Source organism: Bombina bombina, chromosome 4, assembly GCF_027579735.1.
Source record: "Bombina bombina isolate aBomBom1 chromosome 4, aBomBom1.pri, whole genome shotgun sequence".
Taxonomy (NCBI): Eukaryota; Metazoa; Chordata; class Amphibia; order Anura; family Bombinatoridae; genus Bombina; species Bombina bombina.
In genome coordinates this window covers 606,904,837-606,920,043 of record NC_069502.1, presented here as the reverse complement: position 1 = coordinate 606,920,043, position 15,207 = coordinate 606,904,837, and the positions used below count along the sequence as shown (strand labels likewise).

Genomic DNA, 15,207 nt, shown 5'->3' with positions numbered 1-15,207 from the left:
CATTGGTGGCTACAGTTAGCCATCAATCAGCAAGCGCTATGAAGGTGCTGAATCAAAAATGGTCCGGATCCTTAGTTTACATTCCTGCTTTTTCAAATACAGATGCCAAGAGAATGAAGAAAAATCCACAACTTTTCTTTCATGATTAAGAATTTTAAACAACTTTCTTATTTACTTCTATTTTGTAATTTGATTAACTCTCTTTGTATCCTTTGTTGCAAAGCATAACTAAGTAGGCTCAGAAGCTGGGCCCTAGCTGCTGATTGGTGGCTGCACATATATGCCTCCTCTTTCATTGGCTTACCAATGTATTCAACTAGCTCCCAGTAGTTCATTGCTACTCCTTCAAAAGAGGATACCAAGAGAGTGAAGCAAAATTCATAATAGAAGTAAGTTGGAAAGTTGTTTAAAAATGTATGTTCTATCTGAATCATAAAAATCATAGCAGTATAGCTGTTATTTATGGGTGAGGGCTTATTACACAAAGCAAAATCAGTCTGATTTTATTCAGGTCTGTTCAGCCACCAAAAAGCCACAGAATGACTCGGTATTGCCATACATTTTCTGGATTATCAGAGGCATGCAGGATAGTGCTTCTTGATTGTGTGAGTGTATGAAGATTCCTTTCATTTGGTTATCAATTGGGTTTGGAGGTTTCAGAGAAGTCTGCAAACCTATCTCTAATATGAAAGCTACGTATCATTGTTTATTGTGATCATTACAAACTATGGCATGGATTACAAGTTGCGCGGTAAATCCGCTTCGAACACACCGTGCCCAATGTGGCTTTAACGCAATTTTCATTGCGCTGCCATGACAAATTACAATAAAACTTTCTTTTCGCATGCGTTATGCTGCGGTAACCCGCATACCACACACAAACCAAGTTCCGAATTGTCGTAAGCGCTTGCACATATTCCCCCATAGAGATCAATGGAGAAAACACCCTAGCATAAGCTTAATAACCCCTAAACCGCTGTCCCCCCCCACATCGCCAACACGAAATAAAGCTATTAACCGCTAAACCGCCGCCCCCCACATTGCCAACACTAAATTAAGCTATTAACCCCTAAACCACCATCCCCCACATCTCCAACACTAAATAAAGCTATTAACTCCTAAACCGCAGTTCCCACATCGCCAACACTAAATAAAGCTATTAACCGTTAAACCACTGTCCCCCCACATCGCCAATACTAAATTAAGCTATTAACTCCTAAACCGCCACCCCACCCAAACATCGCAACTACCTAAATTAAGCTATTAACCCCTAAACCACTGTCCCCCCACATTGCAAATACCTAAATTAAACTATTAACCCCTAAACCTAACACCCCCTAACTTTAACAAAATTAAAGTTAAAATATACTAACTACCTTAAAATAAATAAAAACTTACCTGTGAAATAAAATTAAAACCTAAGCTTAAACTAAAACAAACCTAACATTACTTGTTTTACATTACAAAAAAAAATAAAAAACCTAACATTACTAAAAAAAATAATAAAACCTAACATTACCAAACAATTTAAAAAACTACCATTACAATTTTTTTTATCCAAATAATAAAAATTAGTCCTATTCTAATACCCCCCCCAAAAAAAATAACCACCCCAAACAAAATAAACCCCCTATTATAAAAATAAACTAACAATACCCCTTAAAAGGGCCTGTTGCAGGGCATTGCCCAAAAACTAACGGCTCTTTTACCTGAAAAAAAACACAAATTACCCCCTAACATTACAACCCCCCAAAATTAAAAAAAAAAACAACTAAAAAAACCCTAATCTAACCATTTCCCTGAAAAGGGCATTTGGATGGGCATTGCCCTTAAAAGGACATTCAACTCTTTTTTTTTTTTTTTAGAGCAAAAAAATTAATAAAAAATCCCTAATCTTAAAAAAGAAGCCCACCCCAAAAATTAAAAAAAAAAAGAACACTAATCCCCAAATTGGTACTCACCAACGATGAAGGACGGCAATCCATCTTCATCCTGGCGGCGAAACATCTTCATCCATCGGCAGAGCATCTTCTTCTCCAATCTTCATCCAGGCCGCGGTCCATCTTCTATCTTCATCCCGGTTCCCCGTCGGTCCTCCTCTTCAAAGCATCGACACAGAACTTCTCATCATGTGGTCTCCAGCACACTGGAGATTGAATGCAAGGAACCCCTTTCATATGGGGGTACCCTTGCATTCCTATTGGCTGACAAATTCAAATCAGCCAATAGAATGATAGATGTGTTATTTCTTAGTTGCGGTGTGGGGGGTGGCAGTTTAGGGGTTAGGGGTTAATAGGTTTATTTATTAGCTGCAATGCGGGGGATGGCAGTTTAGGGGTTAATAGTGTCGTTTATGGGTGTTCGTGTACTTTGTAACATATTTTTGATGTGTTTTTTATGAAACTTTTTTGTTTCGCAAAACACATAACTATGGGTCTTTGAATGCAGAATGGATTGTTGCAGTAAAGGCCATAACGATCACGAAAAAGCCATACTGCAAGACTTGTAATATCAAGGTGTCCATTCCGCACGCAAAGACCATATCGCACCATACCACGCGACTTGTGATCCCGGCCTATGTGATGACTGCAGAAAGTCTAAATAACAAATCAGTACAACAGAATGCTGATATTGAGTATTCCGCTGTGCACAGGGTACTATAGGGGAACATATGAGCAATATGAGTGTCCAAACCAACTGCATGAGAACAAGCAAATCTCAAAATAAAATTGTATCTGAATTAACTATTAATTAACTGTTAATTAGAGGAGAGAATCTAACAGTTGCCTGACTGTAACCAGTAGCAACAAGCCTGACTAATAAGTTCAAGAGTAGCCAAATACTTTCTAGGGATCCTATAGTAAGGTTATTCTTTATGAAACACTGAAGTATTTAGTTTTAATATGGCATTTGTTGAGACCTAATGTCTATGATAGAATTTCACTTTTGAATTGTATTGTATGTGAGACTGGTATAAATACTGTGGATACAGTTTGATATTGTTTTCATCTATTAACATCATTTAATAAAACCAATTTGGCTAAATGTGCTCTTTTATATTTTAGGTGTGGGCTGCAGTTCCTCCATGGAAGCAGGGCACCCTGGCAGAGTTGGTTGTAGCAAGTGGTAATGAGGTAAGATTTATGAGATAGTTTTACAGGTACAAGACCCATGTCTGTAAGGAACCTTCAGAGATTCCATGATAAGTCTAATATTTATTCTTCGTTGTAGAGTACGAGTAGTGCCCTGGCATATCTTAATAATGAGCCTTCTTTTGTAGGTGGAAGTATGGAGAATTTCTTTATCTGACCAATATTACAGCTTTACTAAAACATCATATGGAAATCACTTGTTAGGAATTGTGTCCCCTATTATACAGGATTAGGGAAGCATTTGAGATATTGCTACACATATGGTAGCTACTACCTTTGACATTGAGGTCCTTTAGCTGAAAAATGAGACAATCTTTAATTGTTTCAACTTCTGAGATACAAATATTGATTAAAAAATATTTCACCTAAGTTATGTAACTAATGCTTAAATTAGGTTCAGCACCCTGGATAGCTCTTGCTTATTGGTGGCTACATTTAGCAAACCAATAAGCAAGCATAACCCAGGTTCTGAACCAAAAATGGTCCGGCTTCTAAGCTTTACATTCCTGCTTTTTAAATAAAGATAGCAAGAGAATGAAGACAAATTGATAATAGGAGTAAATTAGAAAACTGCTTAAAATCGCATGCTCTGTCTGAATCATTAAATAAAAAAATTGGGTTTAGTATCCCTTTAATGGGACATGAAACCCAAATGCACTTGGTGAGCTAATAACATGAGTCATATATGTGCAGCCGCCTATCAGCAGTTCCAGAGGCAACTTAGGTATTCTTTTCAGCAAAAGATAACAAGAGAACAAAATAGATTAGATAGTAGAAGTAATTTGGAAAGTTGTTTAAAATCACATGCTTTATCTGAATAAAAAAAATGGTTTCCTGTATCTTTAACCACTTAACCCAAAAGCTGCAGGAAGTTCCAGCAGTCTCGGCTATAAATTTACAGCATGAACGGTGCTCAGGTTCCATATGAAGGCAGATGCTAGATCGTTAAAGACGGTGACACTGTGTGTCACTATCTGTAACTATCATCTGCTGGTGCCGGTGGGAAATGTGGGAGAGAAACCGAGAGGCGGGTGGGCGGACCAGCAGCGGGGGTGGGGGTGGCATGGCATTACATTGCAGAAAAAAAAAAGTAGAGGGAGGGATGGGGAGCTACACTATATAAAAAAAAAAGTTGGGTGGGGGACCCTAGACAATGTTTGCCGGAGTGGGGGGACCACTTTTTACCAATGTAAAAAAAAAAAAAAAAAAAAGCATTTATGGGTAATGGCAGACAGCTGCCTGTACTAAAGATGGCTGCAAGTAGTAGAAAGGCGGTGGGGGGGTTAGAAGGCTATTTTTAGGGGATCAGGGAGGTGGGAGGGTTGAGTAGGTTCACTACACTACAAAAAAAAAAATATATATATATAAATAAAAAAATAAAAAACTTCATACTGACAGAATGTCTGCAAGTACCTAGGATGGTGGTGACCAGTGGGGGGTGAGGGAGGGAAGAGAGCTGTTTGGGAGGGATCAGGTAGGGATCAGGGGGTTGGAGGCATCATGTGGGAGAGTAATCTCTACACTAAAGCTAAAATTACCCTTACAAGCTACCTTATTTACTACTTTACTACATAGCCGGGAATAACAGAAGTGTGGTGCACAGCTTTTATTAGTGACATTCTAATTACTAAAAAGTAATGACAAAGCCATGTATGGGGTAAATTACAAGTCGTGCGGCAAATCTAAATTTACCGTTGGCGAAAACACCTCTAGAGATATGCTTTTTGAGATTCTTGGGATCCGCTCGTATTACAAGTTGAAAAAAATAAGTTTATTCCCTAGTGGTAGCCCGAGAATCGCGAACATTGCATGCAGAGTTTTGGCGCGCTCGTGCATTTGTTCTCATAGAAATCAATGGAGAAAAAAAGTGGAAGAAAAACACCCTACCATAAGCACCTAATCTAATAACCCCTAATCGGCCATCACCCCACAGCGCAAACAATGAATAAAAGTATTAACCCCTAAACTGCCATCCCTCAAATCGCAAGGTACATAAATAAACTATTAACCCCCAAAACCTCCACACCCCCCACATCGCAAACACTAAATAAAAGTATTAACCCCTAAACTACCATCTCCCACAACGCAAAGTAATAAAATAACAACTAAACCCCCTAACTTAACCCCAATTAAAATACCCATCAATTAAATAAAATCTATACTAACTGCCTTAAAAAAAAATACTTTACAAAAAATAAAAAACCTAACATTACCAAAAAAAAACAAAAAACTACCCTTTACAAAAAATACAAAAAACTAACATTTACCAGAAAATATCAAACGAAATTTCCAAAAATAAAAAAATATTGCTATTCTAATACCCCCCCAAAAAACACAGCCCAAAATAAAAACAAAACAAAACAGATTTTACAAATAAACTACCAATAGACCTTTTGTAGGGCATTGCCTTAAAGGGACACTGAACCCAAAAATTTTGTTTTGTAATTCAGAAAGAGCATGCAATTTTAAGCAACTTTCTAATTTACTAGTATTATCAATTTGTCTTTGTTCTCTTGCTATCTTTATTTGAAAAAGAAGGCATCTATGCTTTTTTTTGGGTTTAGTACTCTGGACAGCAATTTTTTATTGGTGGATGAATTTATCCACCAATCAGCAAGGACAACCCGGGTTGTTCACCAAAAATGGGCCGGCATCTAAACTTACATTCTTGAATTTTAAATAAAGATACCAAGAGAATGAAGACAATTTGATAATAGGAGTAAATTAGAAAGTTGCTTAAAATGTCATGCTCAATCTGAATCATGAAAGAAAATTTTTGGGTACAGTGTCCCTTTAAAGCTAATAGCTCTTTTGCATAAAATAAAACAATTACCCCCTAACATTACAACCCCCAAAATAAAAAAAAAAAACTAACTAAAAAAACCTAAACTACACATTCCCCCGAAAAGGGCATTTGGATGGGCATTGCCCTTAAAAAGGCAATCAGCTCTTTTTCTGCCCATAAAAATAATAAAAAACGTCTAACCCCAAAATTGGTACTCACCAATGATGATGGACGGCGCTCCATCTTCATCTATCACAGGTCCATCTTCTTCCTGGCCGCGGTCCATCTTCTATCTTCCTCTTCAGCCGATCAACATGCAGTCTCCAGTCGCACACTGAAGATTGAATGCAAGGTACCCCTTTTATATAAGGCTACCCTTACATTCCTATTGTCTGATTTGATTCTTCAAATTCAAATCAGCTAATAGGATGAAAGCTTTTTCCTGTGTGCGGCTGGAGACCGCATGAAGAGGGAGCTCGTTGTCGATCGGCTGAAGCGGACCACCAAAGTCGCTGCCGCCACCGGGATGAAGATAGAAGATGGGCAGGGAAGAAGATGGACCCACGATTGATGAAGATGGAGCGCTGTCGTGATGAAGATGGAGTGCCGCCCATCATCATTGGCGAGTACCAATTTTATGGTTAGACTTTTTTTTTGAGGGGGGTGTTTTTTTTTTGTTTTTTTAAAGAGACAGTTCACACATTTATTGTTATTGTTTTTTATTGTTTAAAAAGATAGATAATCCCTTTATTACCCATTCCCCAGTTTTCTTTGGACAGACTTGCCTTTTTGCCAATCATTGCTGACTCCTAGGTAACTCTACGGGAGTGAGGACAATGTTATCTATATGGCTCACATGAAATATTGCCCTCTAGTTGTGAAAAAATAAAAAAAGCATTCAGATAAGAGGTGGCCTTGTAGGGCTAAGAAATTAGCATATGAGCCTCCTAGGTTTAGCTTTAACTAAGAATAAGAGAACAAAGCAAAATTGATGATAAATGTGCATTGGAAGGTTGTTTAAAATTGCATGCCCTTTCTTAATCTTTTTTTTTTTTTATGGGCAGAAAAAGAGCTGAATGTCCATCCAAATGCCCTGTTTCGGGGCAATGAGTGTGTAACGGGGTTTGGCCTAGGCCCACAATTACCCCTGTGGGTCTTTACCCCAGCTACCTCCATGTGCTCTGCAGGCTGATCCTGAGTCTCCGCTACCTGGGAGTTGGGGTACATGACTGTGGCAGTGCCTCCACCTGACTGGGCAATTAGGGCAAGAATGGGTTTCCCAGACAGGAATATAATAAATAACTACAACACACACAGTAATAACAGTAAAACAGTATGAACATGTATTAAAGGATTATGGCAAATAAAAAATAAGGCAAGAAATACAGTGGCTAACTAACACACCAACTCTCTCTAACCAGGCCCAGCACCCTCCCAAACCACCTGCGAACCCACCCTCAGGCTTCACCCTAATGGCTGATGGGTACCAGTTGGTGCACAGAAATGTTGGGGCCCTTTAAGGTAATCCACATGCATTTAAACAGTTACAGCTCATAGGAAACTGCAATCCACAGGAAGAGCTGTTTATAAGTTTATGTGATGGACAGAATGCCCTGTCAGTATGACAAGAAGAGAGGATACTTCTTACCACTAAACAGGATTCATCTGCACAGGCTGAAAGAAAACTGCAGCTGGCAGCATACACTAAATCAGCAGAGGAATGCTGTTACTTTACAAGATGAAGTCTGCAGCTCTCTCACAGCCAGGCCTCACACACACCTTCACTGCTCTGACATGTCTGCTTCCTCCTGTGTCTTACACTCTTCTTTCAGTTTCACTTGATCACATGACCAACCAGTCTAATAGTTGCCTAGGCAACTTCTCCTGCAGACTGTATACAGGTGCAAAAGTTCAACAGGGAAATGTTCAACAGGAAGGGCTACAAGTGGTTTATTTATTTTTTTTTAGTTAGCTTTTTCATTTTGGTGGGGGGGTGTAATGTTAGGGGGTAATTGTTTTATTTTATGCAAAAGAGCTGTTAGCTTTAGGGCAATGCCCTGCAAAAGGCCCTTTTAAGGACTATTGGTAGTTTATTTGTAGAATATTTTGTAAAAAAATTTTTTGGGGGGGGTGGTATTAGAATAGGAATATATTTTTTTTTATTTGTTTTTGGAAATTTCGTTATTTTTGTAAGGGTAGCTTTTGTTATTTTTTGTTATGGTAGGGTTTTTATTTTTGTGTAAAGGGTAGGTTTTTTTTGTGGTAATGTTATTTTTCTTGTAATGTATTTTTTTTTTTTTTAGGGTAAGCTTAGGTTTTAATTTAACAGGTAAGTTATATTATTTTTTTAAGGTAGTTAGTATAGATTTTATTTAATTTATGGGTATTAAAATTTGTGTTAGGTTAGGGGGAGTTAGTTGTTAGTTTATTACTTTGCAATGGTGGTTTAGGGGTTAATAATTTAGATTGCGTTGACGGGGTGGCGGTTTAAGGGTTAATACTTTTATTTAGCCTTTGTGATGTGGGGCTGGTAGTTTATTGGTGTAAGTGTACTCTGTAATGTATTTTTGTTGTGTTTCGTGCAACTTTTTTATTACGGAACACACTTTACCAGAGCTCTTAGATATCAGTATGGATTGAAGCGGAACAGACTATTGCGTTAGCACAATGGCGTTTTTTCCCAACTTCTAATATTAGCGGAAGAAAAATGGATTGCGAAATTGCCGTTGCCCTAGCGTAAAGTCCGTTGCGTCTCACTTGTAATCTTGCCCTATCTCTGCTATTTCTGAACAAAGGGGATCCCAGAGAAGATTTTACAATCATTTGGTATGTAAATAATTTCTAGGGTTGTACCGATACCACTTTTGTAAGACCGATTACAAGTACCGATACTTTTTTTCAAATACTCACCGATACCAATTACCGATACTTTTTTTTATGTCATGACAGTTTACCAAGCACAATACAGACTAATGATTTAAGATCACTTCTTTATAATTATGAACTGTAACTCAAAAGACATTTTGAAATAATAAAACAGTTTTATGTGCTTGTTGTCACAAAGTTCACAGAAAATGTTTATAAATAAAAATATTACAATAACATATTAATAACTACAATAAATAATAGCTGCAGCAGCTGGGGCTGGAAAGCTACAATTTAAAGGGGTGATTACTGGATGCAATTGGGTTGTAGGGTGCCTATATAACATCAATCTGACATTTGTACTTAATAAAAAGTTATATAATTTAATTCTGGAAATAATATTGGGGAAGGAGTATCCCAGTAATCCCCTTTGAGAAAAATGGGGCATTTGCATTCTACTGACTCAACAGAAAATAGGACTGGTCTTCATATTTTTCCAGGGCTGCTTTTTTTTCCCAGTCCAGCCCTTGCTAAGGATGTTCCTCAGAGTACAGTATGTTTTTAATTGTTCAAGATGAGAACTAGCAGTATAACAGGCAATCTAGCAATTAGAATAATTTTTCAAAAGTTAGTGGCAAGTTCTTTTTAATGAACAGAAGCATCTCTGCATGTTTAGCTATAAGTCTGTTTCTGCTGTCAGTACGGACGTTTGGCGCTAAGCTGAACAGTCTTTCACTTTTCACACTACTGCATGGGTCAGAAAGATATTTTTGGGCCATTAAATTTCAGTTTATTAACTGCCCAGTACTTCAGGGGTTTGTCTGAATGAGGTACAGTGATCTCTCCCAGGTAGGCTTCCAGCTGTAAAGTAGCAGCTTTTGGAGCACTGCTTTGACGTACAATAATACAAATAACAGCAATTTGTATTGGCAGAACAGAAGTGAACAATTTTTAGTTAAGTCTCCACTCAAGCTTAAAATGAAATGGGAGACTAAATACACACAGAGAGAAGCACACTCACAGGAACGAACCACTGGCTCAATACTATTGTTAGTCTGTTCTATTGCGATTTACCACCTGGGTGCAGCTTCTTTTAGTCCAGTAATGCTTTTCACAGAGAAGAACTTTCCTGTAGTATATCAGTCTGATCCCGCCTATTACGGTCAGTCCAGCGACAAAATACCAGGCAATTCCTCTCTGAACAAGGAACACAGCAACCCCAGACGATCGTTTCGGCCTTCATTGGGCCTCGTCAGTGAGGTGTAGCCATATTCATCTAAGCACACTGAGCAAGGAGTCCACGTCTGGTTTCCCCTTTTTCCCATAGGCAGACTAAATACACACAGAGAGAAGCACACTCACAGGAACGAACAACTGGCTCAATACTATTGTTAGCCTGTTCTATGGCGATTTACCACCTGGGTGCAGCTTCTTTTAGCCCAGTAATGCTTTTCACAGAGAAGAACTTTCCTGTAGTATATCAGTCTGATCCTGCCTATTACGGTCAGCCCAGCGCCAAAATACCAGGCAATTCCTCTCTAAACAAGGAACACAGCAACCCCAGACGATCGTTTCGGCCTTCATTGGGCCTTGTCAGTTAAGGGTAGCCATATTCCTCTAAGCACACTGAGCAAGGAGTCCAAGTATACTACAGGAAAGTTTTCCTCTGTGAAAAGCACAATTGGGCAGAAAGAATCTACTTCCAGGTGGTAACTGGGCCATAGAACAAGCTATTGATGCTGCTGTTCGTTCCTGGCAGACTGCTTCTCTTTCTGTTTTGCATATGTAAATATGACCCTGGGGATAGTCTCCCTATGGGTGATGGGGGAAACCAGACGTGGACTCCTTGCCCAATGTGCTTAGTGGAATATGGCTGCACCTCACTGACGAGGCCCACAGAAGGCCGAAACGATCGTCTGGGGTTGCCTTTTCCTTGTTCAGAGGAGAATTGCCTGGTATTTCGGGGCTGGACTGACCTTGTCGGCGGGATCAGACTGATATACTACAGGAAAGTTTTCCTTTGTAAAAAGCACAATTGGGCAGAAAGAAGCTACTTCCAGGTGGTAACCGGGCCATAGAACAAGCTATTGATGCTGCTGTTCATTCCTGGCAGACTGCTTCTCTTTCTGTTTTGCATATGTAAAATGAAATGGGAACATTTGGTTTGAAAAACGCCACAAGATGGCGTATGGGTAGGAATTGGAGGTATCGGTTTAAGTATCGGTGCATTTGCACGAGTACAAGTACTCATGCAAATACTTGGTATTGGCACCAATACTAGTATCGGTATCGGTGCAACCCTAATAATTTCAGTAAGAAACCCAAAGTTTGTGAAAAACTATCGCATTTGGCAGTGAAATGGTGGCATGAAATATACCAAAATGGGCCTAGATCAATACCTTGGGTTGTCTACTTAAAACAAATATATAGTTTTGATAGGTAAATTAAAAAAATCTATTTCTGTTTAAATGGATTGATAAAAATGCTAAAAAAATTCCCCAGTATTTGGGCAAGTTCTTCTTTGAAAGTCCCGGTAGCGAAGAGGTTCAAATCTCTGTCTTCATGTGTGACAACAGATTTCTTAAAGGGACAGTGTACTGTAAAACTGGTTTCCCCTTAATGTGTTCCCATCTACTTGTTTTACCAGCTGCAGGGTGTAAAATGTATAACAAATTGCTTACTTATATTTCTTTTTTTAAAGATGTATTTGCTCTTTGAAACCACAATCCATCAAAATAGGCTAGGCTTGCAGACAGATCAGACATCTTTATGTTATCACTCACATACTTCCTTTTCTTATCTCTGTATCTACATAATACTTAGAAAGATCAATAGAAAATAAACATTTTATAATTTGTATCTCTCTCACACCCCACTGGGAGTATCATTGCTTCTGCTAACTGTTTACATAGCTTGTCAACAGCCTATACTCACATATAGAAACTTTCAGTATAGGCAGGGATAGCCCCGGCAAAATCATATATTTAAAATACCAATATAAAGGCAAAGGAGCTACTTGTAAATAATTTCATAAACTCAAGCAGGTAAAATGGATCATTGGGGAGAAAAAAATTAGATAAACTGTCCCTTTAAATCTGCCTTAGACTGTGAAATATATAGATTAGTCATGGTAGTGTAAACTTGTGGACACTCTGGTTGGGTTACAAGGATAAAGTTTTTTTTAAATTATATACAAATCTCAGCGCTCCCCAAGTTCAGGAAATATATTTTATATACTCTTATATTTAATATTTTAAAATCTAAAAAGACCCTTAATACTTGAATGTAATGAGTCAATAAAAAACAATAATAAAAAGCCTCAGTTCTTAATATCTAAAAATCGTAACTCCTAAAACAATAAAGGTGAAGGTAACCATAAATTATTTAGTTAACATACATACATATACAAAGTCCAAATGCTGATAGATAAATAATTCAAAAAAGATTCTCAATTCAGATCAAGTAAGAAGCCTTTTTCTCCTTCAGACGGTTACTGCTCAGTGTGTAGTCCGGATATCCTGGTCCCGGCAAGAGAAAGCAGCTGAAAAATACAATAAACACACAGCGCCCACCGATTCAAAGTAGCTTAAGAACAATTTATTTGTGCACAAAACGATAAAAATTTACACTTACAAGATTGTAGTGTTTAAACAGCCTATCATAAATGTGGCAGCGGTTGTCCGTTGTTTTCCATAAGCTGATTTTAGACTATAACGTCCTGTCTGTGTTTGGAACTCACAGCCTTAGCTGCTCTCCTGTAGCAGCGGTCTTTGTAGCCCAATGTCGGCGGCTCATACAGCAGGATGCTGACCTGTTCGTCTCAGCTGGCACTCGGCAACCCAAAAGCTGTCACTATTTTTAACCCTTGATGTACCCTACGCGTTTCGTTTGCAACAGGCAAACTTCTTCAGGGGTGTTAGTCTTTTTACGTTGCTAAAAATTCTTTAAAAATTCCAGAATTTAAAGCCCCTGTACCGGATATGACCTGTCAGAAAATGCCGGCTCCTATACAGGTATATAATCTTACTGGGTCCTAATGCCCCATCAATGCACTTTATCAATTCTTGTTACAACATTTCCTTAAACATTTAAAACATACAATATATACTTTGTAGAGGCTAAACCATATACTTACATTCCCCAATGAATTAATAATATATATACCGCAATTGCCTACTTCAATACGATAATATAACATTTCTTTAAAAAAAATCAGATTATTACAGGTAATGTTAATGGCAAAATAATATAAAATAATATGGAAAAAAAAGATATATTTTTTTTTATAAAAAATTATTATAAAAAAACATTATAAAAGACCCATTGAGGACGCAATTGATCTCACAATCCGTTATGTTTATTGCTCCCTAAAGCTTTGGACTTGGAAGCGATATAACCTAATAAATATTATCTAATCTCCCTTACTGGAAATATAACTCACTTGATTACAAAAAAATTATATATACTCGAATAAGAATATTTAGATGGTATCTTCTTTTATTCAAGAAAAGGCAGCCAAATCTAAATCGATATTTAGTCCCATTGGATGGAGACTTTTCAATTCAGTGATCCAAAAAGTCTCCCTCCTTCTTAATTTGGTGAGACGATTTGTTCCCTCTATTTTGTGGGGAACCCAATCTATCGCCTTAATTTTTAGACCCGCCGGTTGCTGGAGTGATAATCCCTAAAATGGTCTACTACACTATGTTTTACCACACCTTTTGTAATATTATTTGTGTGTTCCCAAAACCTCGTTTTTCTTTTTCTTTTGGTTCTTCCTAAATAAATTTTTTACATGGGCAAATAAGTTGGTAGACCACATAAGTTGACTCACACGTGCATCTATATTTCATATTATAACTTGTATCTCCTATTGCATTTGAGAAAGAATTAGATTGCAATACATGCGGACACATGCTGCAATCCTTCTTTCTGCATTTGTACATACCCTGTTTAGGGGTTAACCAATTTGATTTTACAGCTGTTGTCTGAACATCCTTTAATTTGGACGGTGCTAGAAAGTGTTTCAGATCTTTATTCTTTCTAAACACAATTTTCGGTTTTTCTCCCAATATTGGGTTTAGAATTGGATCTTGTTTTAAAATTTTCCAATTTTTATTCAAAATCCTACAAATCTGATTTGACCCCTCAGAGTATGTTGTAATGAAAAGTGGTTCATTTTAAAAAACTGTGTTCTTTTGTGACAAAGTATTATTTCTTTTAGATTTAGGGATTAATAAATGTTCACGAGATATAAGATCTGTTTTATTTCTTGCTTCAAAAAGCCATTCTTCTTTATAACCCTTATCCCTAAATTTATTTGTCAGAATATCAGCTTCTTTGAAATAATCCGACTCCTCTGTGCAATTTCTTTTCAGGCGTTGGTATTGCCCCAGTGGTACATTTTGAATCCACTTCATCAAATGTCTACTATTTGCACTTAAAAAATTATTTCTGTCTGTTTCTTTTCTAAAATTTCTTACACTTATTCTGTTTAAATTATCAATGTATAATGTTAAATCTAAAAAATGTATTCAATCTTTAGATATTACATTGGTAAATTTCAAATTAAATGTGTTACAGTTTAAATGTTCAACAAATTTTAGAGCTTCCTGGGCATCCCCCTCCCAAATAAACAATAGATCGTCTATAAATCTAAAATACTTTTTTATGTCTCAGAAAAAAGTAATATGATGGAGAAGCATATTGCATTCATCATAAAGGGGATTCAGTTTATTCTAGACCATAATTGTTTCCTATTTGGGAAGCAATTTTATAAACAAATAGAGGGAACAGCCATGGGTACTACCATGGCCCCCTCATATGCTAACATCTATATGGGGGAATTCGAGGAACAACACATATGGTCTAATAATCCCTATCTGAGACATATAAAAAAGTATTTTAGATTTATAGACGATCTATTGTTTATTTGGGAGGGAGATGCCCAGGAAGCTCTAAAATTTGTTGAACATTTAAACTGTAACACATTTAATTTGAAATTTACCAATGTAATATCTAAAGATAGTATCAATTTTTTAGATTTTTTTTTTATTGTTGTTTATCTTGTGTTGCCAGTTTTGTCTTATGATACAACGAAAACTCCAACAAGATTAAGTTTGCTACCGCAAAATGCATGAAATTTCATTTGTTGTTTTTCTGTATGTTTAAATATGATTGGAATGCTTTGCTGGTTTATGTTTAAGTTTGGATGTATATAGTGTGGAGATTAATCAAATAAAATTTTTAAAAAAGTGTAAGAAATTTTAGAAAAGAAACAGACAGAAATAATTTTTAAGTGCAAATAGTGGACATTTGATGAAGTGGATTCAAAATGTACCACTGGGGCAATACCAACGCCTGAAAAGAAATTGCACAGAGGAGTCGGATTATTTCAAAGAAGCT

General features: G+C 37.1%; 1 protein-coding gene across 1 annotated transcript in view; it reads left to right on the top strand.

Moving 5' to 3' along the window:
- RTN4IP1 (reticulon 4 interacting protein 1) overlaps positions 1-15,207 on the top strand; it is a 138,703-nt gene that overhangs the window by 16,391 nt on the left and 107,105 nt on the right. Inside the window, exon 3 of the mRNA XM_053710592.1 lies at positions 3,066-3,134. Within this exon, the coding sequence (XP_053566567.1) occupies positions 3,066-3,134 (69 nt within the window). The remainder of the gene's footprint in view (positions 1-3,065; positions 3,135-15,207) is intronic.